The sequence below is a fragment of the Coregonus lavaretus genome, assembly GCF_964263955.1.
Source record: "Coregonus lavaretus genome assembly, chromosome: 39".
In the NCBI taxonomy this organism is placed as follows: Eukaryota; Metazoa; Chordata; class Actinopteri; order Salmoniformes; family Salmonidae; genus Coregonus; species Coregonus lavaretus.
Window position 1 is genome coordinate 8,296,655 of NC_140026.1, and position 17,500 is coordinate 8,314,154.

Genomic DNA, 17,500 nt, shown 5'->3' on the forward strand with positions numbered 1-17,500 from the left:
GGAGCTTTTTGGACTAGGACTTGGTGCTCCGGTACCGCTTGCTGTGCGGTAGCAGAGAGAACAGTCTATGACTAGGGTGGCTGGAGTCTTTGAGAATGTTTGGGCTTTCCCTCTGACACCGCCTGGTATAGAGGTCCTGGGTGGCAGGAAACTGGCCCCAGTGATGTCCCGGCCGTACGCACTACCCTCTGTAGTGCCTTACGGTCGGATGCCGAGCAGTTGCCATACCAGGATGCTCTTGGTGGTGCAGCTGTATAAACCTTTTGAGGATCTGGGAACCCCATGGCAATCCTTTCAGTGTCCTGAGGGGAATAGGTGTTGTCGTGCCTCTTCACGACTGTCTTGGGTGTTTTGGACCATGATAGTTTGTTGGTGATGTGGACAATACCTTTCTTGACTTCAGCTGGAAAAATAAGTCTCACAAACTGAAAAAGTCAGTCCTATCAAATTAAAAAAATGGAAGTGTTGATTTTGTCGACATAAATAACACTTTCAAGATCATTTGGGTGAAAAGATATTTGGTCAAATACAGAATCAATTTGGTATTTCATTTCAAGCAATGTGTTTAATAAGTTGGGAGGTCTTCCATTTTTACTGAAATGTAATTATTTCCCAAAAGATTACCCGCTAAATTGGTTAGGTTTCACCAACAAGCTTAATGTCGTTGGTGATGGTCACAGAGCTTATCCAGAACTCAGCTTGGAAGACGGTGGGCTGACTTGAGAAATATTGTTGTAACAAATACATAACACAAATGTTCCATTCAAGGAACCAATTTACGCCTAGAGGTAAAACATTTTGGAACATGTTTATTCCTGACATTGTCTGGAAAAAAAAAGCTTGGTTGATGCCTTACAAATACTGTATACCAAACAAATTTAAGGAAGTGCAGTTTAAGATCTACATTAGATACGGTATATCCATGTAATTCTATGTTGTCAGAAATTTTTGATATTGATGATATCTGTGTTTTCTGCGAAAAAGAAAATCTTACCACTTGTTCTATGACTGTAAATCTGTGATAGGATTTTTCGAAAACCTTGCAGAGTACATATTTAGCTTTTTGAACACTACCCATGTTTTTGACATTAAGGATTTAATATGTTACTATTGCAATGATAAGAAGACATTGAAGACCATTATTCTTGTTGCCAGATGACTTTATACACAAACATAAATTCCAGAATGCTATAACAAAATTACAAATATCTGTGATTGAATTTAATCATGTTGTTAAGACTTTATCCATATTAATTACAAAAAGAATAACATCTTCTTCATCATTATAATTCGATTTTTCCTGAGTGATTCAATATTTTTGTATGTATTTAAAGTATTTTCTTGCTTTTACCTGTGTTTTGTTTGTGTGACATGTTTGATGTAGTGATGTAAGTGTTGATCGCTGATAATTTGTGTAATTAAATATTTGTGCCTGATAGAAAAACTAAAATAAATAAACATTTTTTAAAAACGACACACACACGTACACACACACATACACACACACTCACCGTGTCTCTCTATGTGACAGCAGCACCGTTCCACCAGGCGGGGACCTGCCTATAGATGGGGTGAGGCTGAGCTTGGTCTGGCTCCGCCCCCCGGCTCCGGCTGCAGTCTTCTTCAGCTCCAGCTCTGCAGGGTGGGACAGCTGCAGCGCCTCCAACAGGCGGACTGACTCTCTACAAGATCTGAGATGCAGTCCACTGATAGGCCACCCTGTAGAGGGAAAGGTGGGAAGAGAGACAAAAAAAGAGAGAGAGAGAGAGACAGAGAGAGAAGAGAGAGAGAGACAGAGAGAGAGAGAGAGAGAGAGAGAGAGAAGAGAGAAGAGAGAGAAGAGAGAGAGAGAGAGAGAGAGAGAGAGAGAGAGAGAGAGAGAGAGAGAGAGAGAGAGAGAGAGAGAGAGAGAGAGAGAGAGAGAGAGAGAGAGAGAGAGAGAGAGAGAGAGAGAGAGAGAGTGAAAGAGAGAGTGAAAGAGAGGGAAAGGGGGAAAGAGGGAGAGAAAGAGAGACAGAAGGGAGGAAGAGAGGAACATTAGGAAAGTATATGGATATGAAGGAAAGAGAGGGAGGGAGTGAAGGAAGTGAAGGAGGGAGTGAGCGAGTAAACAGAGGAACGGTAGAGACAGTGGGGAAAGGGAAGGGAAGGCAGAGGATTTCAACAATATTTCTCCTGGATTTCAAAAAAAGCTTTCCGTTAGTTGATCTGTAAAAACGTTTTGCAAAATTCTGGCAGTTGCCATAAAGGCTTTCTTGCTGAACTATCCAATTACTGTAGGGATGCATATTACATTTTCCTTGACTGTCCAATAACCCATTAAAATAATGAGATTATACATCTTTAGAAATAAACAATAAAAGTATAAATAAATGTTTATTATTTGGTGAAATGTTGTTGGGTCTCTTCAGGAGATTGTTCTCATGACCAATGTTCCGTCACATTTTTTGGGGCACTGAGCAAATTTTAGGTCTTGTGAGCGGAATCTTGAACATTTTGTGATAATTTTGTGCTACTTCCATCGCGCGTTCTCAGTGAACACGGAGGCTGTACCCTTACAGTTTTAGACAGTAGCCAATAGGCTATTGTGGCTATTTGAGCATAATGTACTGTAGGCCTACCAACTAAACCAATGGGGCAAATCCCATAACATTTTTTTACATGAAAATAGCTTTTGATTAATATGACATAGCCTACAGTAGCCTATATGTGGTGTTCAATGCAGGCCTACACTGCATGAGACTTTTAAAAACGTTTTTAAATTATGAAGGGCTTGACATGAATGACTTTTTTACTTGGTCTGTAACACCATGGCTCAAATAGGTGACTGTAAATTCCGTTGTATGATACAAGAAACCACTTTACAAAATAAAAGTAATTATCATTACCATTCAGAGAATTAGACAATGTAGGCTACCCCCTCTGCCTATTGGCTTATTTGCATATTCAAGCCTGTCTCAAAATACAACACTGGCCTTTAATTAAGGCATACGCTTTTTGCCTGACTGGATTTTCAAAGACAGCTTGAAATGTAGCCTCCATGTTTTGTGCTCTTGTAGGAAGCAGTAACTCCCCATTGCTGACCTATACTTCTCTATAACTGGGCTAATAACTCGCTAACTAGCAAAGAATATCAACAAACGTGCACACGCGCGGCTCTGCGCTCTGATCTGAACTGATCTGAAAAGTGCATTCACTCGCGGGTGATTGAAAGACCGCCGCCAATAGAATTCTACCCCATTGCGCTCTCGCTCTGCCTACAACACAATCACAGACTCAATCTTGCAAAGTTAGATTTGTTTTGTTGGATTGAAAAGAGGCTGCTGTAATGTTGATTCGATCACAAAAACTCTGCGCGGCATGGCATTTCTTCTGCGCAGCAGTCCTGGAGGAAGTGCCGTGCGCAGTTTAGAGGGAACATTGCTCATGACTAATTTATTAGTTCCCTTTGATTCCTGTTTTCCTGTGAATCCATCTTTCCCAGGAGGGGTCAAGTAGTGTGTGTGTGTGTGTGTGTGTGTGTGTGTGTGTGTGTTGTGTGTGTGTGTGTGTGTGTGTGTGTGTGCGTGCGTGTGTGTGTGTGTGTGTGTGTGTGTGCGTGCATGTGTGCATATAAACAAGAGTCTGCTACTGCCAAGTCCATCTGCGCCAAATGATGAGTCAACTTCCTTTTATCTCTTGGATGTAATGTATCACATCCAGAAACATGTGAAACATACTCCTCAGCTTTAAGTGCCCAAGTTTGCGCTGCTCAATAGCTAGCTTTTGAGTGCCGCAACGGTAGAGACGCTTGAGGGAGGCCAGTCAAGAGTGTTAGTGAAGCAGAGGTCCCGAGTTGGAGCCAGGTATGTGCCGAATCAGGGGGAGTAGTACTCACTACCTCCTTTGCAGGATTGCCTGTGCTTAGCTACATTGCGTTTCTTTTTTAACCTGAAAAACTCCCCAGTCCTTCACGATGACAAGCATACCCATAACATGATGCAGTCACCACTATGCTTGATGGTACTCAGTAATGTGTTGTGTTGGATTTGCCCCAAACATACTTTAACGCTTTGTATTCAGGACATAAAGTTAATTTCATTGCCACATTTTGTGCAGTTTTACTTTAGTGCCTTGTTGCAAACAGGATGCATGTTTTGGAATATTTTTATTCTGTACAGGCTTCCTTCTTTTCACTCTGTCAATTAGGTTACTATTGTGGAGTAACTACAATGTTGTTGATTCATCCTCAGTTTTCTCCTATCACAGCCATTAAACTCTGTAACTGTTTTAAAGTCACCATTGGCCTCATGGTGAAATCCCTTAGCGGTTTCCTTCCTCTCCGGCAGCTGAGTTAGGAAGGACGCCTGTATCTTTGTAGTGACTGGGTGTATTGCTACACCATCCAAAGTGTAATTAATAACTTCACCATGCTCAAAGGGATATTCAATGTCAGCTTTTTTTTTTACCCATCTACCAATAGGTGCCCTTCTTTGCGAGGCATTGGAAAACCTCCCTGGTCTTTGTGGTTGAACCTGTGTTTGAAATTCACTGCTTGACGGAGGGGCCTTACAGATAATTGTATGTATGGGGTACTGAGATGAGGTAGTCATAAAAAAATATTGTTAAACACTATTCCATGCAACTTTGTATGTGACTTGTTAAGCACATTTTTACTCCTGAACTTATTTAGGCTTGCCATAACAAAGGAGATGAATACTAATTGACTCAAGCCATTTCAGCTTTACATTTTTAATTAATCGGTAACAAATGCGAAAAACATGATTCCACTTTGACATTATGGGGTATTGTGTGTAGGCCAGTGACATACAAATGTAATCAATTTTCATGCTGTAACACAACAAAATGTGGAAAACTTAAAGGGGTGTGAATACTTTCTGAAGGCACTGTATGGTAACATGGTCATGTTTTGAAAGTCGTAGTCGACAAATGTTTGTAGCACTTTTGACAGCTCTTTCGAAAGCCCAGAAGAGGTCAGCATATTTCAGCCCAAACTTTCTCACTGTGTGTGTTTTAGTGTGTGTGTGTGTGCGTGCATGTGTGTGTGTGTGTGTTCATGTGTTTGTGTGCGGTCCCCAACTCCAACTCACCCGTCTCTGCACTCTAGCCGTGTTATCCAGGAACCTGGGTGAGAGTGGTTTGCTGTGCAGCTCCAGTGCTAACGAGGATGATGAAGATGAAGCTGTAGCTCCACTGAAGGGTGACGAAGCCGTGCTGCAGAGGGGTTTGTTCCCGTTGCTCTGCTGCCGTTTCTCAGCCCGGAACATCAGGACGCTGGCCTCCAGATCCAGACAGTCTCTTCTGCTCTCCTTCAGAGCAAATCAGATCAAACTTTTTACACTCAAATCAAATCAATCGCAACATACTTTAACAGTAAAATAGTGTGAGAATTTGACAATTACCCTTTTTATTCTTACCCAGAGTCAGATAAACTCATGGATACCATTTTTTTTTTGTCTCTGCGTCCAGTATGAAGGAAGTTGAAGGTCGTTTCGCGAGCCAGCATGCAAGCTGTTCCGCTAGACTTCCAGTCATTGAGCTAATGCTAGTTAGCATTGGCTCACAAAACTACCTTCAACTTCCTTCATACTGGACTCTGGGTAAGTAGAAAAAGGGCTTAAACGCCAGAATCTCGCACTATCCCTTCAAAGGTTGTTCTTCTGTCTTTTCTAGCGGGAGGTTTTTATACTTGTTTTTGGATACTTAGTTGTTCACCTGGATCTAGACACACTGCTGAGTTTTTACTGTCTTTTTCCCACTTTACAGTAAAACAATCCAATTTGTAAGTCGCTCTGGATAAGAGCGTCTGCTAAATGACGTAAATGTAAATGTAATGTAGAAAACGACCAACCTTCAGAGCATCCTGGCGCTGCTTGTACGCCCGGTCGTTGGCTATCGCCTGGGAGAGGGGTATACCAAACGCCTTTGCGGCTGTCTCTGTGGGAGAGATGGAGGGAGGGAGAGAAGGGAAAGAGGGGAGGAGAAATGAGGGATGGAGGGAGGAAGGAGAAGGGAAAGAGGGTGAGAGGGAGGGATGGAGAAAGAGAGAGGGAGGGATAGAGGGAAGGGGAAAATAGGTATGGATGGAGGAAATGAGAGAGGGAAAGATAGGGAAGGAGAGAGAGAGGGAGAAAAAGTCTTACATTAGGGATACTTATTTTTAACAAGTTGTAATTCCCTTTCTCCCCGAGGCTATTAACATTCCTCTCCTTCCCTCCACCCATTCTAATCCCATCTCATCTCCACTACTCACAAACAGGAAGGTGTTTCATATTTAATCTCCCCCCTGTGTTTTGAGGGTTAAATAGCCATACATACAATAGTAACATTTCTATGGTGGGAACCATTTATTCTACCCATGGGTATTGGGGCCCAGTAATGCCCTATATCAGGGGTCTCCCACAGGTCGATCGCCTACCAGTAGCTGTGTGTAGCCAGTTGGTGAAATAACCTTTCGTGGGTTGACAGAAAATACATTCCCCAAAACCTTCTCAATTAAATGTTAACTGCAAAGTAGGTTTACCTGGCAGAAGGAAATCATGAGGAAGTATATCATGAGGAAGTATATCATGAGGAAGTATATCATGAGGAAGTATATCATGAGGAAGTATATCATGAGGAAGTATATCATTTCTATCTATTATTTGTTATTTGCTAGCTTTGCTGTGAAATTAGCAGCAGCCATTAGATGGCACATTCCTCACTAGCTAGATGCGCAATTAAAGGGCCAGATGCGCAATTAAAGGGCCAGATGCGCAATTAAAGGGCCAAATGCGCAAATAAATGGCCAGATGCGCATTTAAAGGGGAATTGCACTCAAAAATCTAAATGTGTTCGATTTCTTCTAGACCCCCACCCCCCCCAAAAAAATAATAATTTTATTTAACCATTGACATCGACTTAGAACATCCAATTCCGTTGTTTCTCTATGAACATTTTTTATTTTAAGAGTGAAAAATTAAACTGAGAACATAATTTGGAAAAATATAAAACAGAATTTGGGGACAGATTATCACAGATTTTATAGGGCCCCCCTTAGAGTTGTTTATTAACCATTATTTTACCAGGTATATTGACAGAACACATAGTGCACTACTTTCTCTTGTACACTAAGGACCCTGGGAAGAGTTGCAGGGGAGAGGAGAAGAGAAGAATGTGACTATTTGAAAGCTAGAAAATAATGTGTAGCCTGCCCCACGTACTACACTTTGACCCCATCCATAAACAACCCCTTCCCCTAAATACCCTCCTTATATACATTTCAAACTCGCAGATCTGAGGAAACAACATTGATATCTACTGTATATTCCTTTGTTTTCCTCACTATTGGTGACAGAGCCATCTATTTAGAGAGTTGGGACATTGAGGTTTCTGCATTATGATGCTTTAATTAACATGACACTGCAAAATTATATGGCAGCCATGTTAGCGCCCCATTAACATTACATGGGAAATATTTAACCAATACTATGTAACTAAATGTTTAGAATTAGAACAATATTCAAAATTCTCTAAAAGTTGGTCCAAATCTCTATATATATGGTTCTGGTGACATATAACATTTTGGTGTCATATAACCATAACAGTAAAATGCCATTATTTTATGTCACAATATAGATAACTAGTATGTCAGCAAGTGGCATATACCTACAATGGTTAAATGTCACTATTTTGACATATTTGAATGGGGCCATGTTGCTGTGTGAGTTTTGGCCTGGCATTGTAATCTGGGCTAATTGTCCCTAAATCGTAAATAGTGACGGGGAGAGGAGGTTAGAAGGGGATCAGGATACATCCTGTTAGTCAAACAACGATGGCCGTCTCAAGTGGCACCCTATATAGTGCACTACATTTGACCAGCGCCCTATCGGTAGGGTTCAAAAGTAGTGCGCTAAATAGGGAATAAGGTGCCATTTGGGACTTAACCTACAGTCACAGACAGACCATCACACCTGAAAGACAGACAGCAAGGCAACCGTGACACAGCATAACAGGTGTCACTGTGCTTGCTTAACAGTACAGCTTACTTCCCTGTCCTTGTCCCAGACCCACACTGGGCTCCAACCAGGGATCATCTACCTCGCAAACACACATGACCGCCCGCTTGACAACGTCAGAGCCAACTATGCTGTATGAGGAGACGCGAACACAGATATTTGAAGCTGAGGAGTGAGGTTTACGAATCCAACGATATACCGTTACAATAACAGTACTGTAGCTCTACATCAGGGCTGCCCAATCCTCTTCCTGGAGATCTACTGTCCTGTAGGTTTTCAGTCCAACCCTCATTTAGCGTATCTGATTCAGCTAGTTAAGGTCTTGTTGAGCAGCTAATGAGTAGAATCAGGTGTGTTAAATTAGGGTTGGACTGAAAACCCACAGGACGGGAGATCTGGGGCGGCAGGTGGCTTAGTGGTTAAGAGCGTTGTGCCAGTAACCGAAAGGTCGCTGGTTCTAATCCCCGTGCTGACTAGGTGAAAAATCTGTTGATGTGCCCTTGAGCAAGGCGCTTAACCCTAATTGCTCCTGTAAGTCGCTCTGGATAAGAGTGTCTGCTAAATGACTAAAATATATATATATATAATATCTCCGGGAAGAGGGTTGGTTAGCCCTGCTCTATTGCAACACCCCCACCTGCCCCCCCGTGCTTAGCCCTGTACTCCTCCAGTCTCCTCTGTCTACATGTCCCCCATAAGCAGCCCTAATGTCTTGGAACAAGTGTTGACTTGCTAAAACCAGCCGTCTGCTTTCTGACACACCAGAAGTGTTTAGTTAGACAATAAGAAGACACTGCAAGCCCTACCTATGTTGACCGTTCTCTGTAAAGTCTTTACATCTAACCATAAGACCTGTGGTTGTTCTACTGATGCTAAGGTGCTAATGCCCTGTTAAGGGGCTGACATTACGGAATTCACATAATCACATAAATAATGTGTTGATGTCACAGGGAGATTTGAGCAGGAGCTTGAATCACGAGCTGAAGGCAGAAGTTATAGGATGTTGCCTCAAGTTACCTCATCACTCCTAGGATCTCTCTAACACACACACAGTTCAGACATGGCAAACTGTGCCCAGAGGTAAAGCTCTAAGGATACTGTAAGGGTTGACTGAACCTGAAATACACCCCCCCCCCCCCCCCCCCCCCTCTCTCTCTCTCTCTGTCTCTCTATCTCTCTCTCTCTCTCTCTATTGTTCCACCCCTTCACCCCTCCACCCATCTCATCCTTTACTTGAAGCCGGTCCAAAGGTACACAAAAGCCATGGACACGTGTGGGTAGGTACATCAGAGGTGCCAGACGGGTTGGCACACAACTAGCTAAATCCTCCAGCAGGTGCCACTGTTTGGCTGAGGGCCAGTGGCTAGCTACAGTAGCTGACAGGCTAACTGGTTAATAAGCTAACTGGCTAGTTAGCCAGCATGTGGCTAGTTGACTAGTGGGCTAGGTGGCTAACTGTCTAATAAGCTAGCTTGCTAACTGGCTAATAAGCTAGCTAGCTAGTAGCTGTCCTCATTTGAATTACAGGACCATAAGCCAGCTCTGTAGGCCTATGCTAACTGACAGTTGGCTATGGTACAGTAGCTACATTCTGGACTCCCCTGAAGAGTTTGACCGATAAATGGATGCATACACACAAAGCAGATGTGTGTCCCTGCTTTGTTTGCAGACGACACAACAGTAGTAGGCTTGATTACCAACAATGATGAGACAGCCTACAGGGAGGAGGTGAGGGCCCTGTGAGAGTGGTGCCAGGAAAATAACCTCTCCTCTCACTCAACGTCAACAAAACAAAGGAGATGATCGTAGACTTCAGGATACAGCAGCATCGACGGGACCGCAGTGGAGTAGGTAGAAAGTTTCAAGTTCCTTGGCGTACACATCACTGACATACTGAAATGGACCACCCACACAGACAGTGTGGTGAAAAAGGCGCAACAGAGCCTCTTCAACCTCAGGAGGCTAAAGAAATTTACCTTCACAAACTTCTACAGATGCACAATTGAGAGCATCCTGTCGAGCTGTATCACCGCCCGCAACCGCAAGGCTCTCCAGAGGGTGGTGCGGTCTGCACAACGCATTACCGGGGGCAAACTACCCGCCCTCCAGGACACCTACAGCACCCGATGTCACAGGAAGACCAAAAAGATCATCAAGGACATCAACCACCCGAGCCACTACTTGTTCATCCCGCTATCATCCAGAAGGTGAGGTCAGTGCAGGTGCATTAAAGCTGGGACCGAGAGACTGAAAAACAGCTTCTATCTCAAGGCCATCAGACTGTTAAACAGCCATCACTAGCACATTAGAGGCTGCTGCCTATAGACATAGACTAGAAATCACTGGCCACTTTAAGAAATGGAACCCTAGCCACTTGAATAATGTTTACATATCTTGCATTACTCATCTCATATGTATATACTGTATTCTATACTATTCTACTGTACATCGCTCTGACATCACTCGTCCATATATGTATATATTCTTAATTCATTCCTTACTTAGGTCTGTGTGTATTGGGTATATGTTGTGAAATGGTTAGATATTACTTGTTAGATATTACCGCACTGTCGGAGCTAGAAGCACAAGCATTTCGCCACACCCGCAATAACATCTGCTAAACACATGTGTGTGACCAATAAAATTTGATTTGATTTGATAAACGACTGCTTTTACGAGACACTATTACTAGAATACTACAGCTCCATTCCTGGAACTCTACAGCAGGGGAATATAGGTCTCTGTTGCATAATGACTGAGCTTTACATCGTATCCAGTCCTTTATACAGGGATGGCCTATAAATGACAACATATCTTCACATGATGGAAAACCATGGATAACGTAGCTAAACAATACAGTAGCTAGTTCAACTCAGGCCATCCATATGATGAATGCTTATTGGAGGGAAACATCAGGCCATCCATATGATGAATGCTTATTGGAGGGAAACATCATGGGGAAGACCCACTGTTGGATAGACAGTATTAATAGCAGCTCACATTTTTAAGAGTCAACAACAAGCGAGACAAAAGTGAATCAAATTAGGCAAGCTAAGGTGGAAAACAAAACAATATAACATGATTACTGTGATGTTCATGTTAAATGTGTGTGTGCCCCTCTAAGAGTCAGTGTTGGGGAAGCTACTCTGAAAATATAATTTACCAAGCTACCAATTACTTCACAATGGAAGAAGTTAAGCTACGCTAAAGCTACCCTTAAGAAACATATAGTTTACTGAACTAAAGACAAAGTTACTTTGGAGAAAGTAATTCACTACATCCAAACTACTAAATTATCATATCTAAATCTGAAATCTCATAGACTACTTTGTGGTCAGATGTTAGCAGAATGTGGAATTTAGCCAAGTAAACACAAAAAAACTATGTTTCAAGTGGGAATTTGGCAGGTCTGATCCTGAAAAAGAAAGACAATTCTGGCCTACTTCACGCATATTTAATTTAATTTGTGCAACAAATTTTTTTTGTGTAGTTCCAGTAGTTAGCTACACGCTACATGGTAAAAATGTAATTAACTACTAAAAACACTACCAAGATTTGAATTTAGTTCAAATACAACCAAGCTACTGCAAAATGTAGTTAAATTACTATTTGAACTACAGGTAGTTCACTACTCTCCAACACTGCTAAGAGCGCACAATAGTTATGGGCTAAGAGGGAGATATCCGGAGAGCGAAACAGAATGCAATGTAAGAGTGTGGGACAGAATGTAAATAAATGAGCCCAGGGGTCACACATTCCTTATATTCCCTGTATCACTCTCCACACTGTATCACTACCCTCCTCTCCACACTGTATCACTACCCTCCTCTCCACACTGTATCACTACCCTCCTCTCCACACTGTATCACTACCCTCCTCTCCACACTGTATCACTACCCTCCTCTCCACACTGTATCACTACCCTCCTCTCCACACTGTATCACTACCCTCCTCTCCACACTGTATCACTACCCTCCTCTCCACACTGTATCACCTACCCTCCTCTCCACACTGTATCACTAACCCTCCTCTCCACACTGTATCACTACCCTCCTCTCCACACTGTATCACTACCCTCCTCTCCACACTGTAACACTACCCTCCTCTCCACACTGTATCACTACCCTCCTCTCCACACTGTATCACTACCCTCCTCTCCACACTGTATCACTACCCTCCTCTCCACACTGTATCACTACCCTCCTCTCCACACTGTATCACTACCCTCCTCTCCACACTGTAACATTACCAGCAGGCGCCAAATACATACAATAAATGAGAGAAAGAGATCTATAGATGTAGGATCTTAATTTCACCAGTATTGTCACAGCTAAATAATCCTGCAGCAACAGGATTTGAACGTTTAGTCCATTGTAAACATACAGGCTTCTCTAGGTACATTAACAGACTGGTTAGCTGGCCCCTAACAACAGACAGGCTTCTCTAGGTACATTAACAGACTGGTTAGCTGGCCCCTAACAACAGACAGGCTTCTCTAGGTACATTAACAGACTGGTTAGCTGGCCCCTAACAACAGACAGGCTTCTCTAGGTACATTAACAGACTGGCTAGCTGGCCCCTAACAACAGACAGGCTTCTCTAGGTACATTAACAGACTGGCTAGCTGGCCCCTAACAACAGACAGGCTTCTCTAGGTACATCAAAAGATTGGCCACTGTCCTTGCCTGTCCTGGGTAGCTAGCCTGGGGAGATTGGCTGGCCACTGCTCTAGGGTAAGAAAGACAACAGGTTGGCCATTCTCTGGATAATCAACAGGCTAGTCATTGCCCTGGCATGGGTAGCTAGCTTAATCAACAGGTAGGTTGGCTAACCCTAACTCCAGGTACAACAACACAACAGGCTGGCCCTAGCCCTGTCCTGTCCTGTGTAGCTAGCTGACAGATTTGGCTGGCCACTGCTCTGGTGTAGGCGTAATAGAACATGTTGTCTAGCTGGACCTGCCCTGTCCTGGGTAGCCTAATCAAACCTACCCCTGGGTAAGACAAGAGGCTGTCTAGCTGGTCACTGCCCTGAAGGTAATCACCTGGAGGAAGAGAACATCTCTTCATTCTCTCTGATCACACCTCCACATGGCCAGCACTGGGCTGAGTGTGTGTGGGGGGATAAGAGTGTATGGGGGGTATGAGTGTGTGTGTGGGGGGTATGAGTGTGTATGTGTGGGGGGGGTGAGGAGGAGAGCGAAAGAGACTGTGTACACATATACTTGCATATACTTGTATCAATGTAACTTTAGTTTTTTTGCCAGTGTCTGTGTGTGTGTTGTGTCTGTTTATGAGAGTGTGTCAGTGTGCATGTTTACAACTGTCTACTACAGACAAAACATCACAACAGTGAATCATCTCCACTATAAGCCCTCCTGTAGCTCAGTTGGTAGAGCATGGCGCTTGCAATGCCAGGGTTGTGGGTTCAATTCCCACGGGGGGCCAGTATGAAAAATGTATGCACTCACTAACTGTAAGTCGCTCTGGATAAGAGCGTCTGCTAAATGACTAAAATGTAAATGTAAGGAGCCTCTTGCCTCTTGTGGTTGAGATCGAGCTCACTATCGTCAACATGGCAATTTTACATTAGTCAATTACTAGTCAATTAATAAAGGAAGAGTATTGGAGCTACTGCACGACAACAGTGGCTGATCATTTGACAGGCATTAGTCAATTAGTCACATACACTGAGTGTACAAAACATTATGAACACCTGCTCTTTCCATGACATAGACTGACCAGGTGAATCCAGGTGAACGCTATGATCGCTTATTGATGTCACTCATTAAATCCACTTCAGTCAGTGTAGATGAAGGGGAGGAGACAGGTTAAAGAATTATTTTAAAGCCTTGAGACAATTGAGACATGGATTGTGTATGTGTGCTATTCAGAGGGTGAATGGGCAAGACAAAATATTTAAGTGCCATTGAATGGGGTATGGTAGTAGGTGCCAGGCGCACTGGTTTGTGTCAAAAACTGCAACGCTGCTGGGGTTTTCAAACTCAACAGTTTCCCGTGTGTATCAAGAATGGTCCACCACCCAAAGGACACCCAGCCAACTGGACACAACTGTGGGAAGTGTTGGAGTCAACATGGGCCAGCATCCCAGTGGAACGCTTTCGACATCTTGTAGAGTCCATGCCCCAACAAATTGAGGCTGTTCTGAGGGAAAAAGTTCAATATTAGGAAGGTGTTCCTAATGTATGGTATACTCAGTGTACAGTGCATTCGGAAAGTATTCAGACCCCTTGACTTTTTACACATTTTGTTATGTAACAGCCTTATTCTAAAATGTATTAAAATGTTTTTTTCCCCTCATCAATCTACACACAATATCCCATAATGACAAGCAAAAACCGTTTTTTATACATTTTTGCTATTTTATTAAAAACTGAAATATACACATTTACATAAGTATTCAGACCCTTTACCCAGTACTTTGTTGAAGCGCCTTTGGCAGCAATTACAGCCTCGAGTCTTCTTGGGTATGAAGCTACAAGCTTTGCACACCTGTATTTGGGGAGTTTCTCCCATTCTTCTCTGCAGATCCTCTCAAGCTCTGTCAGGTTGGATGGGGAGCGTTGCTGCACAGATACTTTTAGGTCTCTCCAGAGATGTTAGATTGGGTTCAAGTCCGGGTTCTGGCTGGGCCACTCAAGGACATTCAGAGACTTGTCCCGAAGCCACTCCTGTGTTGTCTTGGCTGTATGCTTAGGGTTGTTGTCCTGTTAGAAGGTGAAACTTCGCCCCATTCTGAGGTCCTGAGCACTCTGGAGCAGGTTTTCATCAAGGATCTCTCTGTACATTGCTCTGTTCGTCTTTGCCTCAATCCTGACTAGTCTACCAGTCCCTGCAGCTGAAAAACGTCCCCGCAGCATGATGCTGCCACCACCATGCTTCAACGTAGGGATGGTGCCAGGTTTCCTCCAGACGTGACGCTTGGAATTCAGGCCAAATAGTTTAATCTTGGTTTCATCAGACCAGAGAATCTTGTTTATCATGGTTAGAGTCTTTAGGTGCCTTTTGGCAAACTCCAAGCTGGCTGTCGTGCCTTTTACTGAGGAGTGGCTTCCGTCTGGCCACTCTACCATAAAGGCCTGATTGGTGGAGAGCTGCAGAGATGGTTGTCCTTTTGGAAGGTTCTCCCATCTCCACAGAGGAACTCTGGAGCTCTGTCAGAGTGACCATTGGGTTCTTGGTCACCTCCCTGACCAAGGCCCTTCTCCCCCGATTGCTCAGTTTGGCCGGGCGGCCAGCTCTGGGAAGAGTATTGGTGGTTCCAAACTTCTTCAATTTAAGAATGTGTTTTTGGGGACCTTCAATGCTGCAGAAATGTTTTTGTACCTTTCCCCAGATCTGTGCCTCGACAAAATCCTGTCTCGGAACCCTACGGACAATTCTTCGACCTCATGGCTTGGTTTTTATCATCAGTTATCAGGTAGTATTGGTTATGTTTCCTTGTCAGACGTTTCTCTTGTTTTGTATAGAGTCATGTTCGTTATTATTAAACTCACTAACTGAACCTGCTTCCTGACTCCCTGTATCGACGTTACAGAGTGTGTGTGTGTGTGTGTGTGTGTGTGTGTGTGTGTGTGTGTGTGTGTGTGAGTGTGCGTGCGTGCGTGCGTGCGTAGTGTGTGTGTAGTGTGTGTGTAGTGGGTAATGTGTGTGTGTGGTGTGTAGTGTGTGTAGTTTGTAGTGTGTAGTGTATAGTGTGTGTAGTGTGTAGTGTGTAGTAGTGTGTAGTGTATAGTGTGTAGTGTGTAGTGTATAGTGTGTAGTGTGTAGTATGTAGTAGTGTGTAGTGTGTAGTGTGTAGTATGTAGTAGTATGTAGTGTGTAGTGTGTAGTGTGTAGTGTGTAGTGTGTAGTATGTAGTAGTGTGTAGTGTGTAGTGTGTAGTGTGTAGTAGTGTTTAGTGTGTAGTGTGTAGTGTGTAGTAGTGTGTAGTGTGTAGTGTGTAGTGTATAGTGTGTGTAGTGTATAGTGTGTAGTGTGTAGTGTGTAGTGTATAGTGTAGTGTATAGTGTATAGTGTGTAGTGTGTAGTGTATAGTGTAGTGTATAGTGTGTAGTAGTGTGTAGTGTGTAGTAGTGTGTAGTGTGTAGTGTGTAGTAGTGTGTAGTGTGTAGTGTGTAGTGTGTAGTAGTGTGTAGTGTGTAGTGTGTAGTGTGTAGTGTGTAGTGTGTAGTAGTGTGTAGTGTATAGTGTAGTGTGTAGTGTGTAGTGTGTAGTGTGTAGTGTATAGTGTATAGTGTGTAGTGTGTAGTGTATAGTGTATAGTGTGTAGTGTGTAGTGTATAGTGTATAGTGTATAGTGTAGTGTGTAGTGTGTAGTGTGTAGTGTATAGTGTGTAGTGTGTAGTGTATAGTGTATAGTGTAGTGTGTAGTGTATAGTGTGTAGTGTGTAGTGTGTAGTGTGTAGTGTATAGTGTGTAGTGTGTAGTGTGTAGTGTGTAGTGTGTAGTGTGTAGTGTATAGTGTGTAGTGTAGTGTGTAGTGTGTAGTGTATAGTGTGTAGTGTGTAGTGTATAGTGTATAGTGTGTAGTGTGTAGTGTATAGTGTAGTGTATAGTGTGTAGTAGTGTGTAGTGTGTAGTAGTGTGTAGTGTGTAGTGTGTAGTAGTGTGTAGTAGTGTGTAGTGTATAGTGTAGTGTATAGTGTGTAGTGTGTAGTAGTGTGTAGTGTGTAGTGTGTAGTAGTGTGTAGTAGTGTGTAGTAGTGTGTAGTGTGTAGTGTATAGTGTATAGTGTGTAGTGTGTAGTGTATAGTGTAGTGTATAGTGTGTAGTGTATAGTGTATAGTGTGTAGTGTGTGGTGTATAGTGTAGTGTATAGTGTGTAGTAGTGTGTAGTGTGTAGTAGTGTGTAGTGTGTAGTAGTGTGTAGTGTGTAGTGTGTAGTAGTGTGTAGTAGTGTGTAGTAGTGTGTAGTAGTGTGTAGTGTGTAGTGTATAGTGTATAGTGTATAGTGTGTAGTGTGTAGTGTATAGTGTATTGTATAGTGTGTAGTAGTGTGTAGTGTGTAGTAGTGTGTAGTGTGTAGTGTGTAGTAGTGTGTAGTAGTGTGTAGTAGTGTGTAGTGTGTAGTGTGTAGTAGTGTGTAGTATATAGTGTGTAGTGTATAGTGTGTAGTGTGTAGTAGTGTGTAGTGTGTAGTGTGTAGTGTGTAGTAGTGTGTAGTGTGTAGTAGTGTGTAGTGTGTAGTGTATAGTGTATAGTGTGTAGTAGTGTGTAGTGTGTAGTAGTGTGTAGTGTGTAGTGTATAGTGTGTAGTGTGTAGTGTGTAGTGTGTAGTAGTGTATAGTGTGTAGTGTGTAGTAGTGTGTAGTGTGTAGTGTGTAGTGTATAGTGTATAGTGTGTAGTAGTGTGTAGTGTGTAGTAGTGTGTAGTGTGTAGTGTATAGTGTGTAGTGTGTAGTGTGTAGTAGTGTGTAGAGTGTCGTGTGTAGTGTATAGTGTGTAGTGTGTAGTGTGTAGTGTGTAGTGTGTGTAGTGTGT

General features: G+C 42.9%; 1 protein-coding gene across 1 annotated transcript in view; it reads right to left on the reverse strand.

The window, feature by feature from the left end:
* Positions 1 to 17,500, reverse strand: part of LOC311112685 (uncharacterized protein) — a gene marked incomplete at its 5' end in the record, with an annotated part of 40,451 nt that overhangs the window by 5,283 nt on the left and 17,668 nt on the right. Inside the window, 3 exons of the mRNA XM_084155818.1 lie at positions 1,512 to 1,651; positions 5,091 to 5,309; positions 5,852 to 5,937. Of these exons, the coding sequence (XP_084011944.1) occupies positions 1,512 to 1,651; positions 5,091 to 5,309; positions 5,852 to 5,937 (445 nt within the window). The remainder of the gene's footprint in view (positions 1 to 1,511; positions 1,652 to 5,090; positions 5,310 to 5,851; positions 5,938 to 17,500) is intronic.